At 36.4% G+C, this 26,153-nt stretch overlaps 1 protein-coding gene across 13 annotated transcripts in view; it reads right to left on the bottom strand.

Annotated features, from left to right (window-relative positions):
- myo9aa (myosin IXAa) overlaps window positions 1-26,153 on the bottom strand; it is a 174,418-nt gene that overhangs the window by 73,961 nt on the left and 74,304 nt on the right. For 8 of the 13 annotated variants that reach the window (XM_084108435.1, XM_084108437.1, XM_084108430.1 and 5 more), the window contains exons 3-8: window positions 19,100-19,194; window positions 18,923-18,985; window positions 15,662-15,761; window positions 8,371-8,424; window positions 2,867-2,967; window positions 1,024-1,150 (exon numbers count right to left, since the gene is read on the bottom strand). In XM_084108435.1, the coding sequence (XP_083964561.1) occupies window positions 1,024-1,150; window positions 2,867-2,967; window positions 8,371-8,424; window positions 15,662-15,761; window positions 18,923-18,985; window positions 19,100-19,194 (540 nt within the window). The remainder of the gene's footprint in view (window positions 1-1,023; window positions 1,151-2,866; window positions 2,968-8,370; window positions 8,425-15,661; window positions 15,762-18,922; window positions 18,986-19,099; window positions 19,195-26,153) is intronic. The other 5 variants (XM_084108440.1, XM_084108442.1, XM_084108432.1 and 2 more) reach the window with 2 other exon arrangements.

Raw genomic sequence — 26,153 nt, 5'->3', positions numbered from 1 at the left:
CAGCCAATCACCACTCCGGATTAACGCATATACTTCAATTTCGTGACTTTGGTTCAACTATATGAAATAGCTCAGAAAAACAAAACAAAAATTATCATTTTCACTTAATAATAAACATAATGGGCCCTATTTTGCACCCAGCGCAACTAACTTTGTACACCGACGCATGTATCATTCCTATTTTGCACCCGACGCACAGCGGACTTTTCCCTCCACAGACTCACGTCGGTAAATTAGGGAATGAACTTGCGCTCCCGGGGGCGGTTCAACGTAAAGAGGAGGCGTGTTCCGGCGCAAACGTTCCCTGGTGCTATTTTGCAGTTTCAGAAAACAATTCCGCCACTGACCAGGAAAAACCTAGTCTAAAGTCAGTTTTGGCGCGTTTTCAGATGCTATTTTAAGGGCGCTTGCTTGGCCATAATGTAGCGTGTGCACAACGCACATACACTTTGCTTCTCTCATCAACACACAGACGCAGCAGTTCACATTTTTGCAAACCATACATAATTACAAGGAAAATATTACCACATGAGGGAAATCATTGTGGTGTCCATGAAGATGTGAAAAAATAGGGATAAATCTAGCTTACACATGTACCCAAACAAAATCAAACAAAGCTATTTGTATGTCTTCGGGATGAATAATAGTAAATGCTGTATGGTGCTTCTCCTTTTGCCTTCCATAAAGAGGGACATGCAGGTTCAGAATGACTTGTTTGCCATTTACTGTAATTTTTGTTTTGATAGGTAAAGTAGGGAAGTATACGACAGCTTAGACGTTGAAGACTTTTCTTTCAACATTTTTTTGGCCAGTCATTGCACATAATAAGTTTGTTCACACGTTCTGCTGCTTCTCGATGGTCTTATTCACTCTCCCAGTGTTTTATTGGTAATAATTGTTGAAGGGTGGCCTAATGTTCCCCTTCTAATTCCCAAGACTTTTAAAAGCAGTGAAGGGTCGTAACAAAATAAATCAAATGAAAAAGCATGCAGTGTTTTGTAATGTGAAAGACTGATCCTGTACCTCCAGCAGCTCAGAAACTACAGGCAGAACTTCAGGATTGCAGATGTCAATGGAGTCATCCCGGTATATCTTCTTCTTGTATCGGATGTTCCCTAAATGAAGGATCGCTGACAGCAGAGAGAAAATCCTGCAAGGGAAAAAAAAACATCAGACGTGAGTGAGAGTGAGAGATACAAAATGGGTAGTTGACAAATATCATGTTCATACCTTTTTCATCATTTTTTTTTTCTTTTTTTTTTCCGCATAAATAGTCAAAATAGACAAATTATTTTTAAACCTGTGGTTCTTAATCTTCGAAGGGTGCCTCAAAATAACTTAAATTATTTAAAATAAGACAAAAACAAGCATGAAAATAAGCTTATTATTTGGTTATTTTTATAATGAATACATATTTCTAGTTTTGTTTAGCTCTAAAATATTTTAAAAACTGAGTGAATATTGTTGTCGACAATGAAGTTTGAAATCCACTATTTTAAGCCTCTGGACCTCTTGACAGAAGCCTTGAAATATAACTTATTTTTTTCCAGGAAAATCAAATGTAATATATTTTTGTTTAATAATTTTTTTTATTAGAATTTAGAATTTTGAGGGGATTTTATGATACTATGCAATATTTATAATTTTTTTATGAGCTATTAGAATGACTATATACATTTATTTTTTATATTTATTTATTTGCCATCTGGAATAAAATAAAAACTTGTGTAATGTTGTGTAACCACATGTATAGCTCCCTATTTATATATAGAGGCTTCTGGATTCCTGTTTTTTTAGACATAATTTCTTAATTTTATTAGGTTTTGCATTTATATATTTATTTATATATAGACATTCTTAAAGACTACTTTTTCTCAAGGTTTATATATTTTTGTTAGAGAAGTATCAGGTTTTGCATTATGATTACAATCATACATTAACATTTAGTTAGAAAGTGAACACATGGAAAGCATTTTTGTTACTCAGTATTTGATAACTAAAAAAAAATCGAACAAAACAAGGAATGGATAGCGATAATTCTTCATTGCTGCACAGTGGCTGATTTGTAGTTTGTACCACCAAAATATTCTCTGAGTTTTCGTATTTCCCATTAATTTCCTATGTTGGTCATTTCTGACCGTGAAGGAACCAAGTGTGATTTTTTTTTTTTTTTTTTTTAAATCATGTCCATGATTTTTGTTTTTTGGTGTTCACATAGCTAATGCGACAAAAGTCACCAAGTGTCATCCCATTCTGATGAAGCAAAAAATCGAAACTTAATTTTTCGAAGAGGCCCAAAATGAAAACGGTCATCATTTACACAATTGATATGCTATTCTAAATCTGTGATTTTCTTTTTTTTCCATGAAATACAATATATACACACACACATTTATTATTGATGTATTGTACAGGTCAGTCATTTCCACACAATGAATGGAAACTAAAGCTTTCAAGCTTTAAAAACAACACAAAAGCATCATAAAAATATCAAAGTAGTCCATATAACTTCTTTATAACCATATAACCAATTACTCTAAGACTGCAGTATATGATATCGTTTGTGATGAACAGCCTGAAATTTAAGTTATTTACTGAAAATCTACAGTATGTTAACCATTGTGTTTAAAACTACTTCTACCCCAGCTGTCCTTCATGCACATTCTTGAGTTTGTGTGAGATGTCAAGATTTGAAAAAGGCCAAGATACTCAACAATACAAGGACAAAATTGCATTTTTTGTTTAAACTACTCGCTTAAGTGAATAAATATTTTTATGCATGCTCATAACTAATGAAGACATAAAAAAAAATAAAAAATCGCATGCAAAGTTTGTGTTAGTTGACTAGAGTTTTGGACAAACTCACTGTTTACGTGTGACGGGAAGGAATCCCACCATCTCCATAGCCAGCTGTAAGCGCTCAAAGTCGTGCTTAAGATCCTCCCCTTCAACTGTGAAGCAATCCTGCTGGTGTCAACGAGAAAAACAAAGGTTACCAGCACTTCAAACAATCAAACACCATTGCACACCACAGTCTGAGGTTTGTTCATGGGTGGTTTGCTATGCAATCATTTTATTTAATTACTCTGTTCAAAAACCTGAGGCGCTATTGATGTTTCCTAAATGCTACAGCACATCAGCACATAATAAGCTAATAGCATGTTGCATTCAAACACGGATATCATATGGACAGTAAAGCTGCTTTTTGGGGGCTTGTGTGCTGCCAACGCTCCGGAGAGAAACTGTCAGGGTTTGGTTGATTGACTTAAAGCACCATGTCATTATGAAGTTTGGTCAAAAACGCAAGAGCGGCCACATTTTTCTGGTTGAAAATGAGGGCGCTGGTGAATGTTAGCATATGCATGTTCTGCGCATGCAGTGGAAAATCCAGAGTGATTTGCCTTTTACACACACACTGGAAATCTGGCACACCAGTAATGGTAAGAAGAAAAGTAGCAATTTATGACTAGATTTATTCCTTCAGACGGACCTGAACATGAGAACGGTTATTGAGTTTTCAGTGAAGAACTTGTTTGAACTTGTTTACAAAAATGACAGATAACTGTCCAAAAGATGATTTCCCATCTGCAATATCAGTGTTTCTCAATAGAGTTAGAAACATACGCATTACATTGTGACCATATTAATATTGGCTAAAATTACGGAAAATAATGTCGATGACCCATATACATTTTTAATTATTTTATTTATGTCTGATCTTACCTTAAATCACAAATTTTACATTTTAGCTGGTAAAATTCTAGATTTTTGCTTGAATGCATTTAAAAAAGCCAACCGTTATGCATTTATTCACTTAAATTATATTTATAACATCAGCCATCATATCATTTATCAGTCATATCTACACACATTACTTAAATATATACTGTGCATAATGATGTTTTTCATCATTATAGGCAGAACAGCATAGATTTATAATACCATCATATTGATTATCAGCAATTAAAATAAATATTATTATTAAAAAAATTATATTACTCTGTATCAGCGAAAACAGAAAAGTACTAAAATGTAATTAAATTTGCAAATTTGTTTTAAAAGTGTAGTAGATTGGAGAATCTCAGTATTGATGGAAAGACTTTAGATTAGAGAACACAAACTCACTCTTAACTAGGAGTTTTCCCTCAATAAAGGTAGTTACTAGGGATGTAGAATATGCTCATGCAGAATAACGCATTCATATCTGCTTTATAAGTACTAATAAACAGCCAATGTCCTAGTAATATGCATGATAAGCAACTAAAAATGTGTTCCCTAATCTAAAGTGTCACCATATTGATTCATAATATCAGCTGTGATTTTTCTATTGATGCATCCCTTGTGTTGCGAAGGAGACTTCTGTCCTCCACATGCTCGTCTCCAGCTGGCAGAGAAACTGCTTCATGCTCAACAACAACACAGTCCAACTTGCACACACTTAATGAGACGGTGTCTCCTTCATCGCTCGCTTCATTACTGATGCCAAAATTATAGCATACCAGAGCACTGGAAAGGCAAACACTGCTGAAACTCTGTAAGCTTTACGGTTTAAACCAAATCCTGCCTATTTGTTTTCTCTCATTCACATTTGCAGGGTAAAAAGGCTTTTTCTCATGTTAAATGTTGCAAGACTTCTCAACCGAAACAGATTACATTATGCTCTCATTCACATTTCCAGGGTAGGGAATGTTTTTCTCATGTTAAATGTTGTAAGACTTCTCAACCGAAACAGAAGCAAAATGACATATGATGTGGGTTTGACAAAATATGTTTGCATGTAGTTTCTTGTTCTTGTCTTGTAACACATTATGATCACTTACCTTCTGATTGCTGTTTATTTGAACAGCCACTCATGGTAATGTGCATTGTGCAATTGAAAGACGGCACAAGAAGTCCAAAACCAGCATGAAAAGCGGGGGTCTCAAACTCAAATTACCCAGGGGCCACTAGCCAGATACACATTACAACCAATGTGTGTTCAAGGGTGTATGTTCACACTTGAAGAACACAACTGCGTTTATTATAACAGGAGCGATCTACACTGATAAAATTATTTTGTGGTGAAGTAAATACTACAGAAAAAAATAGGCAAGAATAAAAAATAATAAAAAAAACGAGTAAATTCTATATTAGTACTCAAGCGTGTAGAATTGAAAGCGTAAATATCAACGTTATAAAATTTAAGTAAAATTACTCAACTTTTCTGATACTGGTGTTCCCATCATGCACTGGGCCCTGAATAATTAATGAGGTTGATTTTTCACTGTTTTCCAGCTGTGTTTACACTGTTCTATCACTGCCTTTGTTGTTAGGATTAGTAACGTGCCATTTTGTGACATTTGGAGTTCATTTTCTACACATTCAAAAACAAAAACGATCCATCAAATGTTACCGCCATTGTGTATTGTCTACCAAGTATTGAGGTCTCTGCGTTCACGTGACGCTTAACGTCTGATATGTAGATATGCTGTCTTACACAATATCTATTGTATTAATTACTTAGGTATTTTTAAGTAGTGTATACTTTAAAAGTATGCCTTAATTCAATATTATATTGTTTAAGTGTAATGTATTGCAAAGGAAATTTCAACTAAATAAATATTACTCAACCCTTTACTAGCCAAGTTAAAATTACTTATTTTATTTGTTACTTTCACTTAACTTAGTTGAGTAGAGTTTACTTAATTCCATATGTGAAATTTACTTAAAAAATATTCGTGCCAAAGAAAAATTAAGAAAATTTGACTTGTCTTTTTTTTCAGTGTAGTGTTGTTGTGCTTTTAGGGGCCATATTCAGGGAGCAACAGTTTGAGACCCTTGATAGAGAGCATGAAGACACCGCAGAAACAATCAGGGAATACATCCACCACACCAAAAACAGCAAACACACCAGCATACTCATGTTGATTTGGTCATTGATTTGTGTGTGTTGTTTCCTCGTCGTGTGTTAAAGTTGATCTCAGACCGTTGGAAAATTATGCTCAATCTTTTTTCCAATGGCATGAAAAAACTGTTCACAGCATTAATCATGATCAGATCTCCATCAGAAGTCTACAGTCACGGCATCAAATGTCAGAAATGCATGGGGAAGCAGGACATTATTAATAGGGTTCATTTAAAGGGTTTATTTTATCCCCAGATGCTGTCATTTACTATAGAGAAAGTTAATACATCCCTCAAGTTTGTCAAAACAAAAGAAAAACACGTGTGTATTAATGCACTTGATGGTTCGAAGGAAGTCGATGGGGTTTAAAAAAAAGAAAAAAGTAAAGCTTATAATTTAGAACTTTGACATACAATCTTCACTATAAAAATATTTGGTTTTTGATTAGTAAAGTTGCCTAACCTGCCCAGTCACGGTAGAACCACTATAAAGGTCGGGTTAAAGGCATAGTAGAGTTGTAAACGGTGCTTTATGAAAAGTTACATCAGAGATATTCTTATTTAAAGGACAAATCCAGTGAAAAATGAACCTGGGCTTAATTAACACATGGTTACCGAGTCGATCGTTCCCTGCGATGCGTTTTCATGAAAATCGAATGTATAGAGTTTTATCTTTAAAAACAGATTAGCTCATAACACTAGTATATGGGGCACAGAGTAAGTAAAAATAAATCGCTAGTTAATACCACTAACAAGGCTCAAAATAGCCTCACACTAACACGGTAACATAATGAGGGTCCCTACATACAAACCGAAGCATTGAGAACTTTGTAAGTGTACAGACAGTTTAATAAGAAGATACTTTATAAAGACAGTACATTACGCGTTTACATCCAGGAGCCATCTTGGAAAACAGTCTCGACTAATCGAGTCACGAACGCCGTCGATAGGATAGCTGGTCGATAGGAATTACGTTTGTGAAATCTAACGTAGCGCGGCGTTCGTGACTCGATTAGTCGAGACTGTTTTCCAAGATGGCTCCTGGATGTAAACGCGTAATGTACTGTCTTTATAAAGTATCTTCTTATTAAACTGTCTGTACACTTACAAAGTTCTCAATGCTTCGGTTTGCATGTAGGGACCCTCATTATGTTACCGTGTTAGTGTGAGGCTATTTTGAGCCTTGTTAGTGGTATTAACTAGCGATTTATTTTTACTTACTCTGTGCCCCATATACTAGTGTTATGAGCTAAAATGTTTTTAAAGATAAAACTCTATACATTCGATTTTCATGAAAACGCATCGCAGGGAACGATCGACTCGGTAACCATGTGTTAATTACCCCTAGGTTCATTTTTCACTGGATTTGTCCTTTAAGGAGGAAATGAAAACGTGTTTAGTTATAATCATCTTTCAAAGTGTTGTGCACTCGCCCCACAGGCTTCAAATGCAAGGCATAATTACTAGATTATTATGTACTATTATTATTACTACTACTATTATTATTATTATTATTATTATTATTATGTATACTATTATAACTACATGTACTTACTATAGGGTTAGGGTAGGATTAGGATTTGGTTGAGGGTTAGTTGCATGTAATTATGCATAATTTACTGTTATTACTATGGTAAGTACATATAACATATGTAACAAGGACACTGTAAAATAAAGTGTTGCCAAATAGTGTTGTAAAAAGTCCAGTACTTCTGTACCAAGTCGATATTGCGATATTGTATGACAAACACGCATTTGATTTGACATCTGTGAATTATAGATCTGCGCATTACGTTTTGGAGTGTAAATGCAGACTAATATACCTGCCACTAATGTGATTTGTTTAATTGTTCTTCATTTTATACCTTTTTAAAGCAATTTACCATGTGAAATTGTTTTGATAGCCACATGCCGTTTTAATGTGTTCATTTTCCAAACGTTCTTGCCATGGTACCAAAACTGGTACACTGGAATTTGGTAGAGATTAAACGAAATGTCAAAACAACACTAGTATTTAAAGCCTTGAATCCCGTTCTCTTCATCATCACAGGCCTACGATCTCAAGTTTACATTTGTAACTCCCTCCCAATGCAAATAAACCGTGTTTGTACTGTTGCTTATTACTCTTATCCAATGGACTGTAGTGTTTACTTGCCAATGGAGATCTGACCGAGTTGCCCAGAGTTCAGACTATTTATAGAAGCAGAAGAATTGCATGACGCCAGACCAGGGAACACCTCAAAAACACAATGACCAAACAAAATGTCCAGCCTAAGAGAAAGCCAGAGAGATGCAGTGAGCACACTAATTACATCCCGAGCCTCACTCACACACACACAGACACACAGACACACACACACACACACACACACACACACACACCGAGGATGGGAGTGGTGTGTTGTGTAAAGGGAAAGCTATGGAAAGTGATTTGTGGAGCCAGCGACTCGTCTCTGTACAGCAACGACACACTATTTCAATACTGACCGGTTCGTTCTCATAGTAATTTTCCCAGTGCAGCCTTTGAGGTTTCTTTGTCATCTGGAAGTAAGGTAGATGGGATTAGAGCGACATTCCACACAATGCCTGCTAAACACATGCTGATTTTAAGTGGGAGAACAAAAGCATTATGGGTATATAGACACATGCTATGGTTAAGAAAGACAAAGGCTATGTTCAGACTGGAATACTGTCATACTACTTTTTCAATATGCGCACAATATTACATGCAATACCCAGATGACGACTACATTTGGTACACTGTGTGATATCCCACAATGCAATGGACTTTCCTAACTTATTATGTGACTGGACTTAACAGTTTTGCAAAACTGCCTATTTAAAATTAATTATTTTAGAGATGATAGCGGTCACATGACCTAACTAATGCATTTTTAACTCAATGCTTTGGTTTGAAATGTTTATTGTTGCACACTACAAACTGTTTCACACAGTCTACTATTAAATAAAATTAGTTGTATTGTTCACACTTTTAGGGTTTAGGGTCCAATTCTCACTATTAACCAACTATTAACTCCCTCAATAAACTCCTAATTACTGCTTATTAATAGTTAGTAAGGTGGTTGTTAAGTTTAGGATTAAGGGATGTAGAATATGGTATTACTATGTGCTTTATTAAGTACTATAAACATCCAATATGCTAGTAATATGCATGATAATGAGCAACTAGTTAATAACTAATTAGCAACTAGTTAATGAGAATTGGACCCTGAACTAAAGTGTTACCGTTTTATTAAATACTGAACAGTATCAAGTAAGCAATATGCTAGTATTCCAATCTGACAAGTCAAAGATATAAAATGACATGTACAACAGATGGATTATGACAAAAGATGACACACACTGAGGTGAAGAAACAATTTATATGAAGATTAGATTCATTTTCATACAGATGGAGAAATTATTTACATTCATGCTGATTTATAAAATAAAAGAATTATTTAAATCATAAATAATCTGGTTAACTTTACAATCAGATTGAATATGTTAACATTAGTTAATTGAATGGCTAACAGGAAACAACAAGGCATTTATGAATCTTAGTTAATGTTTATTTTTATAAATAATCTCATATGCAGCTCAAATAATTTATATTTTTAAATTACATAAATGCTGTAAAACTGTTACTTCATAATATCTAATGCATTAATAACGTTGAACCTTATTGTTAAGCGTTACCGGGAATCTAATAACATTTAGTATTTGCTCTTGCATAACCAGTTTTCAAAACCGGTCTGCCCGTTAGCAAAGCAAAATAATTGGCTAGATTGAATCTAGAAGTCAAAACCTGGCATAGATTTCTGTGGATGTTTTTTTCTATGTGAATTCTCCACATTTTTTGAGGCCTTAAGACATTAGAGACGGAAGTTAAGAAAGAGCCACTATAATGGTATTTGGAGAAAAAAAATGGCAAGAATTCACACGTCTAAAGTTTCTTCCTTATTAAGTTTCTCAGTTCACTGGAGCTTTTGAGTTTTGCATTTAGTTCTAAGGAACAGAATATCTTGATTCTGATATACAGAGGAATGTGTGTGTACAGCCAGCAGACAGATGGACGCAAGAGGGACTATTGACAGACTCTTCAGTGACTGTCACATGCTGGTCAAATCGTTCAACAACAGACTAGAAGATTTGATATTTTTGGTTCCGATGCTTTAATTAGAGCGATGTGAAAGCTATCCAATCAGACCGGAGCTTGCTGTTTTGAGAAAGCTCTTCTTTTTTTTTCTTAGAACATGAGATACAAAAACACAGACAGACAAATGAAAACACACATCTAATAACACATGCAATGTTATTATTCCTGAACATTTAATAGAATTATCTCCACCCAAAAATGAATATTCTCTCATTATTTATGTCATCCCAGATGTATATGACTTTCTTTAGTCTGTGGAACACAAAGAGAAGGGTTGTTTGAGTCCATTTACTGTAATGCAAGTTTTGTTCTCTCAAAGTTGCTGCTTCAAAAATCATACAAAACGAACACGACGGTAATCCATGTGACCCCAGTTGATGAATCAATGTCTTCTGAAGCAAAACGATAGGTTTGTGTGAGAAAAATAAATAAATAAATAATATATATATATATATATATATATATATATATATATATATATATATATATATATATATATATATATATAAAATACATTGCTTCCAGCCAAAGGTTTATGAGTTCATGCTTGACGTCAATATCAGCACATTGAGAAAATTGAGCTGCATAATTAATCGTTAAAAGATTGATCTTATTCCTAAATGACAGCGATTCGACTCTGTTTATTAAACCTTTAACAAGTACGATCACAGCGAACATTCAGATCTGCGTTCTGATTCAGACAGAACAGTTGTCATGTATAGATATGAAACATCTTCACAAACTTTTCAACCGCACAGTCTCACTATTTCTGTCCTACAATCATTCATATTATCACAGAAGAACTGGGATAAAAGTTAATATTTTGGATATCATCACTGATGTCTAGTAGAGATCAAAATAGAGCAAATCACCTTTTGAAAGTGACTTGACGCTTTATTAAAGATTTGACAAGTGACTGTTAAAAATGTATTTGCCATCGAATCATTCATTCAAGAGATTCATTAGAAAAACACTGATTCATCCAGTAATGAAACTAGTGAAGTCTTTATGAGTGAGTCATTGAATCATTCATGCAACCTGATTTAAAAAAAAAAAAAAAAAAAAAGTTTTGTCAGAACCTCTAGTAACATGTTATTTTGTTTAGTTGTCTATTCAGAATTCAGCGTGAACTCATAAACATGCATTTCAGAAGACACTGATTCATCAACTGGGGTTGTATGTATTACCGTCACGTGCACTTTGTGTGGTTTTTGAAGCGTCAGCTTTAAGAGGCCTTTCCACTTTCATTATATGGACTGAGAAACTAATTATTTATCTAAAAATCTCTGTTTGTGTTCCACAGAGGAAAGTCATATACATTTGGGATGGCATGAGGGTGAGTAAATGATGAGTGAGTACATTTTTATTTTCAGGGGGAGGGTCCTACATTACATTTAGACAAAAATACATTTACACACAAACACAAACGACTGGACGCCTGCATGCAACAGCGTTTCACACAGAAACAAAAGCATGAGGCAGGTGTGTGTTATGGAAATGAGGGGCATGGTAGGAGCACAGGCCTGCTTTCTCTGGGTGGATTAGGTTTTAAAGCGTCTCTGTGTGCGAGACCACAGCTGAAGGGAATGAACTGGAATCAGTTTCCTCCATATTCCCCACTTTCCTGTTTGCCTAGTGAGAGTGAATCCGTCAATAGGCCTCAGAGAGCAGATGACTGACAAAAACTGACTCTACAAGGGCAAAGCACACACAAACTGCGGCCATCCTATGTTCTCAACAAAGCTTTGTTGATTTTTTTTTATTTTTGTGTGTGTGTGTGTGCAACAATGGTCCTGACTAGGGGTGTCACAATATACTGGCATTGATGATAACAGTAGGGGTGGAACGGTACATGTATTCGTATTTACGAATAAATTCGAAATTTATTTCATAAATTTACACGGAGAATACATGGTATAAAAATGAATAAAACTTGCGTGCAAATTAATTAATGTAATGCGGAACTACTGTTAGATACGTGGGTTCTTTAGGGACACCTAATCTGTAGCCCTGCCTTAGCTCTGAAGCAGGCTGCGATGCTTATGGAATATGTGTGTGTGTGTGTGTGTGTGTGTGTGTGTGTGTGTGTGTGTGTGTGTGTGTGTGTGTGTGTGTGTGTGTGTGTGTGTGTGTGTGTGTGTGTGTGTGTGTGTGTGTGTGTGTGAGAGAGAGAGAGAGAGAGAGAGAGAGAGAGAGGCGGCGCGGGCGCGATCGAAAAGTCGTGTGTGTGTGTGTGTGTGAGTGAGAGAGAGAGAGAGAGAGAGAGAGAGAGAGAGAGAGCGAGAGAGAGCGAGAGAGAGAGAGAGAGAGGGGGGGGGGCGCGGGCGCGATCGAAAAGTCGCAAAGTGTTTACGTGTGTGTGTGTGTGTGTGTGTGTGTGTGTGTGTGTGTGTGTGTGTGTGTGTGTGTGTGTGTGTGTGTGAGAGAGTGAGACAGTGGAAACAAAAACATACTCCGTCATTTTGTTTACACAGGACATCATTCAAACTGCAAAGTGTTTAAGTTACTGTTCATTACAATTTTGAGGAAAACAAATATATTAATCTGAAATGTAGCAAATTTTCAATTCATTCAGGTACAATTACCATACATAGGTATCTCAAGGTCTTTTTGTCTTTTTATTAATTTAATTAATAAACTAATTATATAAAACTATTGTCAGTGCACTACAAATAAACTGGTTTATGCCTTTATTAATAAAACTTATTTAAAAAATACAAGGCTTAAGTTTGGTGGTCCAGCCTGAGACATGCACAAGCCTTCTGCATTTTTGTTTTGATTTTCCCTCCATTGTACCGAACTCGTACCGAACCGTGATGTCTGAACCGAGGTATGAACCGAAGCGTGACTTCTGTGTACCGTTCCACCCCTAGATAACAGTGATATTTAACATATTAAATATTGATGCCATCAACTACAAATGTGATAATAATATGTAAGGGATAATCTATGGCTAATTAAACGATTTTAATGCACGACGTGGAGGAAAGTTCCACCCAATGCGAAGAGGAGTGTATTGAAGTGGTTTATTGCAAAGCTAGCCGTGGATTATCCCTCTTATACCATGGTCATTTGCCAGTATTGACAAATCAAAGCTGTTATTGGTGTTTGTACTGCAATATTTGGCCTGAGGGGTAAAAACAACGATTATTTTCGTCAGTTACAGCTCGTTAGATCTAGCTTTAAATCAGACAGAGAGATAAAGTAGTGCGTAAGATTACACTTATTTGCATGAATGAATTAAAGCATTTATTTGAATTAATTATCGAAAGAGAGAGAGAGATGCGTGTGTGAATTACCTGCATCTGTGCAGTTTCTCTCTATACTAGCAATGAAGCTGTGAGTTTAATTAATTCAAAATAAGTTATCCCCTCGTTGCAGAGAAATATAATGTAGCGATTCAGTAGTAAAGCTATTTTATATATAAAAGTCACAGGAAAACAAGTTTCTGTGCTCCTGAATGTTTCTGTGTGTGCGCAGTGCGATCTCCGCTCTCTGTGTGTGAGTGACGTGTGTGTGTTTTGAACAACATGACCGACTATAGAACAGTGATTAAACTGACTGGAACTACCTATGCATTCAATGGTTTTAATGCACACTTTCCAGCCAATCGGAATCGAGTATTCAGACAGACCATGGTATAATGTAAATAATCCAGCACTAGTAACTATCTGACAAAAATAAAAAAAAGAGGAAACAATTAATTTGACTGCTTTATTTTAAATCATATATAGATAATCGTGATAATTTGTTATTTGTGAATTCTTTCATCTAGTGAACATGACATAGTTAAAGCCCTAGTGCTGACACACTGAAATCCACTGCCTTTTCTCAATGACCCGGTTTACACCTGGTATTAAAGAAGGATTTACAGTAGAATGTCAGCTGTTATCAAGTATTATAGACTTGTTTTGGATTCTATCATAGTACCTTTCTGAAGACTGAAAGACAACATCCATTTTAATTGTATGGAAAAGAGCAGCATGAACATTCTTTAAAATCTCTACTTTTGTGTTCCATGAAATAAAGTTTAGCCTATAACAGAATTTGGTAACACTTTATTTTACAGTGTCCTTGTTACATATCGTTAGCCTCATAGCATAATTGCCTAAGTCATTTTTTTTTTTAAATATGACTTAGGCAATTATGCTATGAGGCTAACGATATGTTACATGTACTTACCATAGTAATAACTGTAAATTATGCATAATTACATGCAACTAACCCTCAACCAAATCCTAATCCTACCCTAACTCTATAGTAAGTACATGTAGTTGCTTAATATTACTCAGTACTTCAATATATTATTACACTGTAACAAAGACACCTTAAAATAAAGTGTAACCCAGAATTTTCTTTTTATCCTTTTAAAAACCATCCCAGTATATTTAGTCATATATGGACAGCTCCAGGTGTAAACAGGGATCCCTCAAAACACCTTTCGAGAAGCTGATGGAGGCACAAGCCTTTGTATCGCTTGCACTTATGTGTCTTGATGCACCACAAGTCAGTGAAGAACCGTCTACTCCTGCAATCTTTTTTTTATTTTCTCAGCTTGGCTTGAAAAGAAAACATTCAACCAATTGGAAAAGCCCACACATGAATGTGCACAAGACTTCACGGGACATCTTCCATCAACATGCAGTGACACACTGACAAATTAAGTGGTCATAAAAATCAGTGACCTTCCTCTCAATGAAATTCAATCGCAAGTGATCACAGGAGACGCGTGTTAGTACCAGGTGTGAACAGCACTGTGTCTCAGCTGACCTCTTGTGGTCGCATCTTCAGAGAGGAAGGTTAACAGCAATTAAAAACAGTGTTGGGGGAAACGCATTACAAGTAACTTGAGTTACGTAATCAGATTACTTTTCAAGTAACTAGTAAAGTAATGCATTACTTTTAAAATTTACAACAAAATATTGCAGTTACTATTTCAAACAAGTAATGCAAGTTACTTTGTTTTCCCATTTATTGACTGACAGCTCTCTTGTCCCCAATGTTGAGAACAATTGTAAGTGCAGAGGCGTTGTGTGTGAACATGATGGTTACTGTAGTTCTAGACTAAATGTGAGCATGCATTTACTCATCTCACTTGCACAAAAAAAGATTCAGTATTCATCAAAATGAAAAAATACAATAAAAAGAGTCAAATGCAAAATCAGACTATGCAAACCTCCAATAATTAAATGTTAAATGAAACAAATATTTGTATGCATTTGATCTCACTTTATTATTGACTACTAAAAATGACTTTATATTTTTAATTTTTATTGGTGAAGTGTTGAAACTGTACGCGCATGAATTTGCACTTCCTTCAGTCTGAGGCTTATTTTAATTTTGGTGTGAAAGGGCCAAAAATAGCACTTTCTTGTTATGTGTTGTATGTATCTTGTTGTTATGCACTTTCACTTTCTTTCATATATATATATTTTTTTAAAAGTAACGCAAAAGTAATGTATTTTTAGTACATTTAGTACATAGTACAACGCAATTAGTTTTTAAGGGAGTAACGCAATATTGTAATGCACTACTTTTTCAAAGTGACTTTCCCCAACACTGGTTGTGAATGAGGTCGCTGATGGAGAGTACAGTGCATGCAGTGGGATGAGGTCGTACCTGATTGAGGTAATGATATTCTTCAGGCTTTTTGAGGTGGAACGATGTCCTCTCCTCTTCACTCGCTCCTGCCAGCAGGTAGTAAAACACATGGTAATTCCTAAAGGAACAAACCCATATAACGTCAGGTGCTGTATGAATATATCTGGCTATAAATACTTAAAGGGTTGCAGTGGGGTTGAGTCTGCTGAGCCTGTTGCTGTGGTCAGGGGTCAGAGGTCAGGGGTCAGTTTTGGGAAGCCTCTTCAAATCAATGGGAGTCAGTCCAATGGGCAAACAAACTTTCACTCACATGAGATCACAGCAATTAGCAAACATCATCCAGTAAATGACTTTTTAAACTCACTTTTGCAAATGACTGATGAATGGCCTCATGGAAATGACATAATTTAGTATATTTGTGTCTGGTACACATTTCTTCATAACTAAAGCATTATGTAATGTCTTAGTTTCCCCATTATTTTATTTAATTTAACATTATGAATAATTTTTCCATATTGTTTTTTATTTGTGAATTAATATTGCCCTTTTGCGAACACATTTTTTTTTTTTTTAATTAGTGAAATGTTTCAAGAAGTGTTGCTCTGCTACTGTAATATGCATTGTAATAATAATCAGAAGGCATTAATAGTAATAAGAATGAGACTTTATTGTCATTACCATAATAAGAATTTGATTATTGCCATTACGGTAATCAGAATGAGATGTTATTGTCATTACGGTTTTTTATTATCAAACACAGATAGAGAGAAAAGACGAATCAGAGTTCCCGTTTCATGACGACGTTAAGGTGGAAGAGCCAGGATATTTTTAATATAACTCTGATTGTGTTTGGCTGAAAGAACAAAGTCATATACACCTAAGATGGCTTGAGGGTGAGAAAATTATGGCATAAGTTTCATTTTTGGGTGAACTATCCCTTCTTTACAAGCCACGACAGGTTTCAAGAGTCTATCTGTGTGAAAATACTGTACTGCGCACAATCTAAAAGCACTGGAGACATGTTTGATGTTTAAATGTGCAGGTATTGCTTCATTAAAGAAAAGGAGCATTCAAGTCAATGTATTTGAACTGGGGCTGCACAATATTGGAAAAAACTGACATTGCGATATTTACGTTTTCTGACATTGCGATATATATTGCAATATGAAGAAATACAGGAATGTTCAGAAGATGACTTAAATAGCTGTATTTGGAAAAAATTAATTATTCTAAAATGAGTGGTGTCAACAAAATCATCTAAAATGATTTTGTTGGTGCAAAATAAAATTAATTAAAAAATCTGCAAAATTATTATTATTATTATTATTTATTTAGCTCCTGAAGACTTTTTTTTGTGTGCAACCTTTTTTTTTTTTTTGCATTTCCATTGCTTTTGCCCAATTCAGTATAAAATAATAATAATTGTGATTTTTAAAGTGATAATTATTAAAAAGTATATTAAACTAAATAAGGAATGTATTTTAAAATTATATTGCAATACTGTACTATAAAATAAGAATCTTGCATCTTAATTTCTTTTTTTTTTTAAATGTTAAACCATCAAGCTTTGACAGGTTGCTAGCAAATTGATGCATGCACTCGTTTTTACAATCGCACAAAGTTATACTGCGATATTGGTTTTATTCCTATGTATCGTGCAGCACTATTTTGAACACCAGTTCAAAAACTAATCAGGACAACAAAATCTGAGATTGCCATAAAGAGAGACAGCTTTACTGATTGTCACTTTATCACATGATCTTGAGCTGGTTTCAGTCGGATAATGCACTGCCCCGAAACTGAAGCATGACTGCTGTGATTTACACCAAAGTCGCAAAAACAAGGAAATTATGGTCGGTTTCCTTCATAAACCCTCATGTCATGAAACCAGTGAGACCGGTAATGACAGCCGGGATAAAGCTGAGATTCACACACATAAACTGAACACTGTGGAGAAATGAATCCCACATGTTCACTACTGGATTTATTTCCTTATGAGCTCCTACCAAATCTACACTCTCCTCAGTTTAAATAAACTGTAGTCTAGCCTAGTATAATAATGTTGATGTAATTACGAAATACTTCACTTCAGTAGCCGACGACATTTCTTAAAGGGGTGGTTGAATTTGATTTCACTTTTCTAACTTTAGTTAGTGCGTAATATTGCTGTTTGAGCATAAACAACATCTGCAAAGTTACGAAGCACAAAGTTCAAAGCAAAGGGAGATATTTGCTTTTAAAGAAATTGCTTTTTAAAGCAAGACTAAGGAACTTTTCCTCTTCGGTCCCCCTACAGGTTGGAAGCGGAATTGTCCATTACCGCTGTCGTAAATAATTTCGCCGCAGTCTACTGTTGCGCGCACACTCGCTGTTTATAAAGCACCGGCTTTGGAATGAACGATGTCCACAGAAAGGATGGAGTATGTTGCATTATTTCATTAAAGTATGATGTATTGCGTCATCAGAAACGAAGAAAAACTAAATAATGACTATTGTAACGCTGGCCATAAAGCAAGTCAAATTTGTAGTTTGTACAGAAACGCGACCTGGTTTGGCAATCTTGCATGGTGTGGTTACAGCAGATATAGGGCTGCAAAGCGAATCCTGAAGTGCCTTTCACCCTGTTACGACTTGATGAACCACTGATGCGATTTTGGAAACATTATTTTAAGGTAAAAAATGTTCCTTAGTGTTGCTTTAAGGACTACAACAAACGGCTGGTCGGGACTACACCACATTCCTCCTGGGTTAGTGACATCACCAACCCTAAAATTTACATAAACCCGCCCCCGGGAACACAATTTATAGATTATCATGACAGAATATGCTAATCAATGACTAGAAGATAACTACACATAAGCTGCATAAATTCACCAACTAACCATTCAGAAATGTTGTCTACATGTTGTCACTTCTTGAGTCTCTCCATCACTGTCTCTGACTCCAGTTTGAACATAAAAGGCTAAAAGTTTTTGAAATTTTCAGTGTGTCTGTGTGAGGTAAAAGGACACAAGCTGTTGTAGCTCCGCCCCCTGTGCCGGGAGCAGCAGCTCATTTGTATTTAAAGGAACAGACACAAAAACGGTGCGTTTTTGCTCACCCTCAAAAAGTGACAATTTTAACATGCTATATAAAAATATCTGTGGGGTATTTTGAGCTAAAACTTCTCATACACACTCTGAGGACATCAGAGACTTATTTTACATCTTGTGAAAAGGTCATTATACCACCCCTTTAACAGTTGAAATGAGTACAAAACAAATAATCAATATCTCCTACCTTTCATTGTGTTCCTGATAGACGAGCCGGGATTTCTCCAGTAGGTATTTCTCCACATATGCCCTGGATAAGAACAAACAACAGATTAGACAGGGGATCCAGACCTCTCTACACACTATTATTATAGTTATTCTTCATTATTATAACACTGCAGACGGGAACACCTGTCGCTCTTACCCTCTGACAGTGCCACTTTCCTGGTAGTTCACCTGGATGAACTTCCCAAAACGACTGGAGTTGTTATTGTGGGCCGTTTTAGCATTGCCAAACGCCTGTGAACACAGGGAAAATAAACAGCATAAGAGAGGTGACAATTATCAATGTATGAAATGAATGAAAGAATGTAAAAGAATGAATAACAGAAAATATGCAGTCAAAGTGGGCTTCAGTTGAAACTTTACTCTTTGCTCATTAACTTTCAACTGCATTTTCAACTGAAGCCCCTTTGATTAGTATAACGCTTGTATAGTATTTAAATCAGCTTAAATTAAAGAGTATTAAAAAAGTAGAATATAAATGATTACAATATACATGCTTTAAATTTTAAATAACAGTCCTTGAGGCCTATATCATAATTTTTCCATATTGCACTAATTGCAACTACAAACTTAAATTGTCATAAAAAAAATATTTAAATAATAATGCAACAGGTTTTACAACAGTGGTTTTCAGCTGGTTTGGCCATGGGACGGATTTTCCCCTGGAAAATTAATATTTAAGAATACTCAAATTTATTTTTCAAAAAATGGTTCGCTCACACACACACACTTTATTTAACATACATTGTAAGAATATCACTAACAACATATGGCATTATTTTGATGCCAAATGTCAAGAGCAAGTGATGCACGAGCGCGAATCTCCTTTGCTTGCTCAAAGCTGGACGTGCGCTCTCCAATATACAGTGCTCTCTTACAAACTGCCTCTTCTCTCGCTATTGTTGCTATCGCTCAAACCGTGTCCTGTGCACTCGCGAATCTCTCTGTGTTCTTGCACTAGAAATAAATTCTCTTCGCTTCTGGATTAAACGTTGTCAAAAGTTATCAACCAATCAGAATAGACTTCCGACTGACCAATACAAATGCTAAATGGAATCTTATTGGCTGAGAATGAACCGCACCTGGAATTCTTTCTGCAAGCGCAACTGAAGATTGTTCACTGGTTGAGAAACACAGCCTTACAAGACGTTATTATTGAAAAACAGGGCAGTATTGTACATGAACGCTCTCGTTATTTGTAGCTAAACCACATGTAAACAAATCCCTCTGTGGAACGAGCTGCCGAGGTCAATCTCACAGCCAGACACACACACCGCCCTGTTGAGAGTCAGACTTTCAGAGAGGGGTTTTACGGCTCTCAGGGGAAGAAAGGACAAATGCAAGGCGGCACCACCGACACACAGCTGACAGCCATGAGCTACTGTAACAGTCTGTGCTCACACACACACACACCCATCGTGACGCAGCTAACAAGCTATGTTAAGTAATGTCTTGAATTGTCTAGGAAAGGTTACGTCAAACACGGAGATAACTTTACAAATGGCCTCTGGAACACGTGTTGGAAAAGTCTATTTAGCCCTTCATGATGAACAGCACATGCCAAACATCAAGTGGATGTTGCACAGTTACTCCTCTGACATATTAAAGGAGTAGTTCACTTCAGAATTAAAAATTTCCTGATAATTTACTCATCCCCACGTCATTCAAGATAATCATGTCTGTCTTTCTTCAGTCGAAAAGAAATTAAGGTTTTTGAGGAAAACATTGCACGATTTTTCGGGTCCAACGGGTTGAAGGTCCAAATGTGAGTTTCAGTGCAGCTTCAAAGTCTCGACACGATCCTAGCCGAGGAATAAGAGTCTTATCTAGACAAACCATTGGTCGCTTTCTTAAAAAAAAAAAAAATTATATACTTTTTAACCATAAATGCTCATCTTGCACTAGCTGTGATGCGCCACACATTATGTAATCACGTTGAAAGGTCAAGCGTGACGTAGGCGGAAGTACAGACCTAGTGTTTACAAAGCGAACATGCAAGTCAAAAAGTATGTATTTAAAAAAAAGAAAGAACTTTGTCTAGATAAGACTCTTACTCCTCGGCTGGGATCGTGTCGAGACTTTGAAGCTGCACTGAAACTCACATTTGGACCTTCAACCCGTTGGACCCCATTTTAGTCACTACATGGAGAAAAATCCTGGAATGTTTTCCACAAAAACCTTAATTTCTTTTCGACTGAAGAAAGACATGAATATCTTGGATTGCATGGGGTTGAGTAAATTATCAGGACATTTTAATTCTGAAGTGAACTACTCCTTTAATGAAGGGTACTTGGACGCTAAATGGAAGAGGCCTGGACGCTCCAGGAAAAGGGGTCAGACGAGGACAAAACTCAGCCGTTAAAGTGTCGCCTGTAAAATCAGAAGACACTTGACGTCCATCATAGGCCTTCTGGAGACAAAAAACTTTAAACAGACCTGGAGAGAATAATAGTGAGGATGAACTTGGCAGGCCTGTTACTGCAAGAAACGGCTGCCATTAAAATCTGCTGAGATTTACATATCATCATACAAGAGCGAGTTTCCCAGAACCACTGGTTAGCAAACCGTTACCAACCATTATCCCAAAGCCATAGTTTCAACGAACATGTGCAAAAAGCATCGCAAAGTTGTGTGGGTGAAACTACAGCTCTCGACCTGTGGTTAGAAGCATTATATGTATGATATGTGGTAAAGCAAACCACTCTTTGGCATTACAATATTAGCCTTAAAATGTCTATTTTAATATTAGTCTATTGCTGGAATTTAAAGTGTGCAATATTAGCTCAAATAATCACATTAAGGCTATGTTGCGAAAGGCCCGTTTTGAAAGGCTTCCTCATCATGCTTTGCTTCTTACTGGCAGCGGCAAATCCTCCAGACAAAACAAACACACAAAGGGCTTTTGTCTTGAGATAAAGGTCTTGATCTCATTGGAGAATTGAAGGAGTGAATAAACTACTGAGTAGCCAAATTAATCACAATTACTGAAATACTCTCTGACACATATGGACGGAATAAAATGACATCAAAAGCAGGAATGAGAAGTTTGTGGCTTTTCCCGGCACAAGACACAGGGGAACATTCAGCAAACATGTTTTGTGTGATATGTTCAGGGTAAGAGCTTTTGAATGGATCTCAGGGGTTGAGAACTGAAAGCATTACAGCATTGTGTCACTCACACAAACACACAACAACCCGCTCAGATCGTGTGGTCTTCTAATGAACCACATCAGGTAAATATTATCACTGGGCCAGAGAGCCATCACAGGAGAATTACTCTCAAAACAGTTTCAGTTTGATAAGACCATAATCCTCCACACATGTGAGGAGCACAAAGAGTTTGCAATGTGTGAGAGAGTCTCAAGTTTTTAAAGTGTTTATATGCCTATGTGGTGTTTTTAATATGCTTTTAGACAAACCATGTGTAAATTCATAAGTGAGTATTTTCTCTTTAAAACTGCAGGGAACCAAAGACGGTCTCAAAAACACGGTTTGAAATCGCTGGTGTTTCTGACGTCACAAACTACCTTGTAACCAATCAGGTCAATGTCCCGGCGGGCTTTAGCATATCATTAACATCGAACTAGCAGGGGAGACTCGAGAGATGCCAGGTTATCCCGGTATATTTTTCTGTTGATATGAAAAATAAGGTAGATTTAGCAATATAGCGGGTTTATGAGGTATATTATGATGTTAAGATTAACTATACACCTTTTTCCACTGACGTTCTGAGTTGTTCAAAGCGTTTCTGATGATTGTTAGAAGGCAGACTGAGAACGGGAACACAGTTTGTGTAACATTAGCAACACATTATTAGCTGTTTGATAACATAATCAAGCAAAAGGCTAGTCATATTAATTACCATTGTTTCTGACGTTGTAAAGAGCGATAATATTGTACAGTGTTTACCTCAGTAAGTTGGCCAAGTGAATCTGTGAGCTGTTGTGAGTGAGTGGAGGAGGGGCTAATTAGCATATTCATGAATCCACGTATACTAAATGAAGCAAGGGTGTAGAGTTACGTTCAAGCTATTTTAAGGCATGAAGAAATTTTTTCCACAGGAAAAAACGTTTAAATATGTCATTTTGGTGATCAAAGATGAGTTTTAAGGGATACAATTATTGACTACAGCGAAACTTTAAAGCCCCAATTTACTCACGCCGAAGTTCTTTTTTATTCTTCGCCAAGTTAGGGGTAAAAAGAAGTTTGAAATACGTGATGATACTGTTAGTGAACATCCCGACACAGTCCACACTGGGTCACACGGTGTTCATTCCCTTGCAGCAAAGTGAGTTTAGTCTGACTAACACCACTGAACACAGTTTATATGTGAACAAAAGCCTAAATTCAATCTGTTCATCATATAACGTGATCGAGTCTCTTCAGAAAATTTGGACTAAACTCAATTCATATGGATTAGTTTTACAATCTTTTTATGAACTTTTTGAAGCAAAGTGGTAGTTGTGTAGACTGTCAATGGAGGGACTGAAATCTCTCAGATTTGATCAAATAGATCTTCATTTGTGTTCAGAAGATGAACGAAAGTCTTACGGGTTTGGAACGACATGAGGGAGAGTAAATGACTTTTTTTTTTATTTAGGGGTGAATAATCCCTTTAAATTGAGTAACTTAGTAAGTAAGTGTTTTTCTTGAATTGGATTCAGAAAACCATTAAAAATAAAGGAAGAAAGGAATTACATGAAAGGTAACAATCAGTCGTTGAGCTCATTGTAGAAGCCTGGAGAAATGTAAACACAAACTTGTTTCCTGGTAGACTGTTAAACTGCTACACTTTGACTCCTGAAAACAGTGTGAAGCCAGCCAATTAGATTGAATCAAACCATTTTGAGAAAATTCATGATTTTTTTGTGCGCAATGCACATCAGATGGTACATGAAGGGTCAAGTTGGTGGAACACGCACACACACATCAGCATATCTGGGTATGATGTTTTACTGCGCTTTATAAATCAGTCTCAAAAGGAATGAGCCTGTCATCCAAATGTTTTGGCACTCCACCATCACCTTTATGCCATATGGACTGTGTCTAGAAAATTACAACAGCACTCATTCCCCTTTCCTCTTTCGGTTTCAGACGCATGTCCTGCACTCACCGTTTGGCCCACTCCAAAAATAGGAAATTTGTCCTGGATTGCAGCGCAAAGACACAAAAGGAAGCCCTGAACGGCTGCACTACAGAGCTGGGGTGTGTGTGAGTGTGTGGGTGTTTTGAACGGTCTATATGGAGTCAATTCTCCTGAGTGTCTTTATATTATCTGTGGGATGCAGTCAGTTGTTGTAATGGGAGCGGCTGCTGTATGTGACCCGGCTGAGCCCACCCAAACGTCTGCCTTGCCCACCCAATCAGAATTTAGGAACAGATAGTATTAAAGGGGTGGTTGATTATGATTTCACTTTTTTAACTTTAGTTAGTGTGTAATATTGCTGTTTGAGAATAAACAACATCTGCAAAATTACAACGCTCAAAGTTCAAAGCAAAGGGAGATATTTTCTTTTAAAAAAAAAAATAGCTTTAAGGACTACAACAAACTGCTGGTAGGGACTACAATGAGCTTCTTCACGGGTTAGTGACATCACCAACCCTAGAATTTACATAAACCCCGCCCCCGGGAACGCAATTTATAGATTATCATGACAGATTATGCTAATCAATGACTTGAAGATAACTACACATAAGCTACATAAATTCATCAACTAACCATTCGGAAATGTCCTGTTGCTTCTACATGTTGACACTTCTTCTTGAGTCTCTCTATCTTTGTCTGTTTGAACATAAAAGGCTAAAAGTTTTTTGAAATTTTCAGTGTGTCTGTGTGAGGTAAAAGGACACAAGCTGTTATAGCTCCGCCCCCTGTGCCGGGAGCAGCAGCATTTAAAGTGACAGACACAAAAACGGAGCGTTTTTGCTCACCCTCATAAAGTGTCACTTTTAACATGCTATATAAAAAATATCTGTGGGGTATTTTGAGCTTAAACTTCACACACTCTGGGGACAACAAAGACATATTTTACATCTTGTGAAAAGGGCATTATACCACTCCTTTAATCTGTTTTTATGATTTGTGCATTGATAAAAAGCAATCTGAAGGGAGGATTCTGTGTTGAAAGGTTTGATGAAGGGCTGTAGAATACCCCAAACAATCACAAAAATAACACCAGAAATTTGCAGTAGTCTATTCTTCCTTGAAATTAACGGCGCGGTGTGTCACGCGCTTCAATCTGTAACAGAAAAGCAGAGGCTGACAATACGCGAAAACGGGCAGAAATGTTTGCATAGGCTACTATCAAGGTGTGAATTACATGTCATCTTCATAATTATGTATCTTCATATTTACTTGTAGCGTAAATATTAAAATACTGCCCTGACGAAATTCGCTAGAAAACCTCGCTCATTTAAGAACGTGCATTTATTGCATGCGGAGCGAGAACATAATGTAAGCATTTAAAATGTATAGCTTAGATCAGTTGAAACCTTGCCCTCTTTGGCTTGTTCTAAACCCATAAAACTGTTGTACATCTTCTGAACACAAATGAAGATATTTTTAATAATCTCTCTTTAAAAAAAACACACAAAAAAAAACATCATAGAAGTAATAGAAGTGGTGACAGAAGTTTAATTTTGGGGTGAAAATACTTTATTTTCCCCTTAAATACAGTAAACTAAGCTGGATGCATGTAAACTGAATTCCCAAGTCAAATATTATGCACTTAAATGAGATAAATGTCAAAGAAATCGTTCAATTAATTGTCTTAAGCTACAAATCGTAATAAGTCTTCCAGAGCAAACGCTGAGAGTTTTATAAACGAACACATGAGAGCACAGCACCTGTGTTTCTCTCTGGATCTGCCAGCAACATGGAGAGGGTCTTAGGGATTGGGACCTATAGATTTGGGACACAACCCAGACGTCTGCACTGCAGAAACCCTGGCATCTACGTCTGCTACATAATTATATAACCCCCCACCAAAGCTCCCAACGCTGGATGCAATTAAGAGTTAAACCTTCACACATCTGACATCGGCCAGCATTAAGTATGTATGTGATGCTCTTGGCACGCTCTTGTGCATCCAGATTAGACATCTGCAAACCCTGGCGAAAACAGGAAGAAACAGCAAGTCTCACACCGTCTCCTAACTACACATGACGCGACGCGCGATAAAACGCCTCTTTTC

The sequence above is a fragment of the Abramis brama genome (genome assembly GCF_963993115.1).
Source record: "Abramis brama genome assembly, chromosome: 3".
In the NCBI taxonomy this organism is placed as follows: Eukaryota; Metazoa; Chordata; class Actinopteri; order Cypriniformes; family Leuciscidae; genus Abramis; species Abramis brama.
Note: the sequence above shows the minus strand (reverse complement) of the source record. Positions and strands in the feature narration are given on the sequence as shown.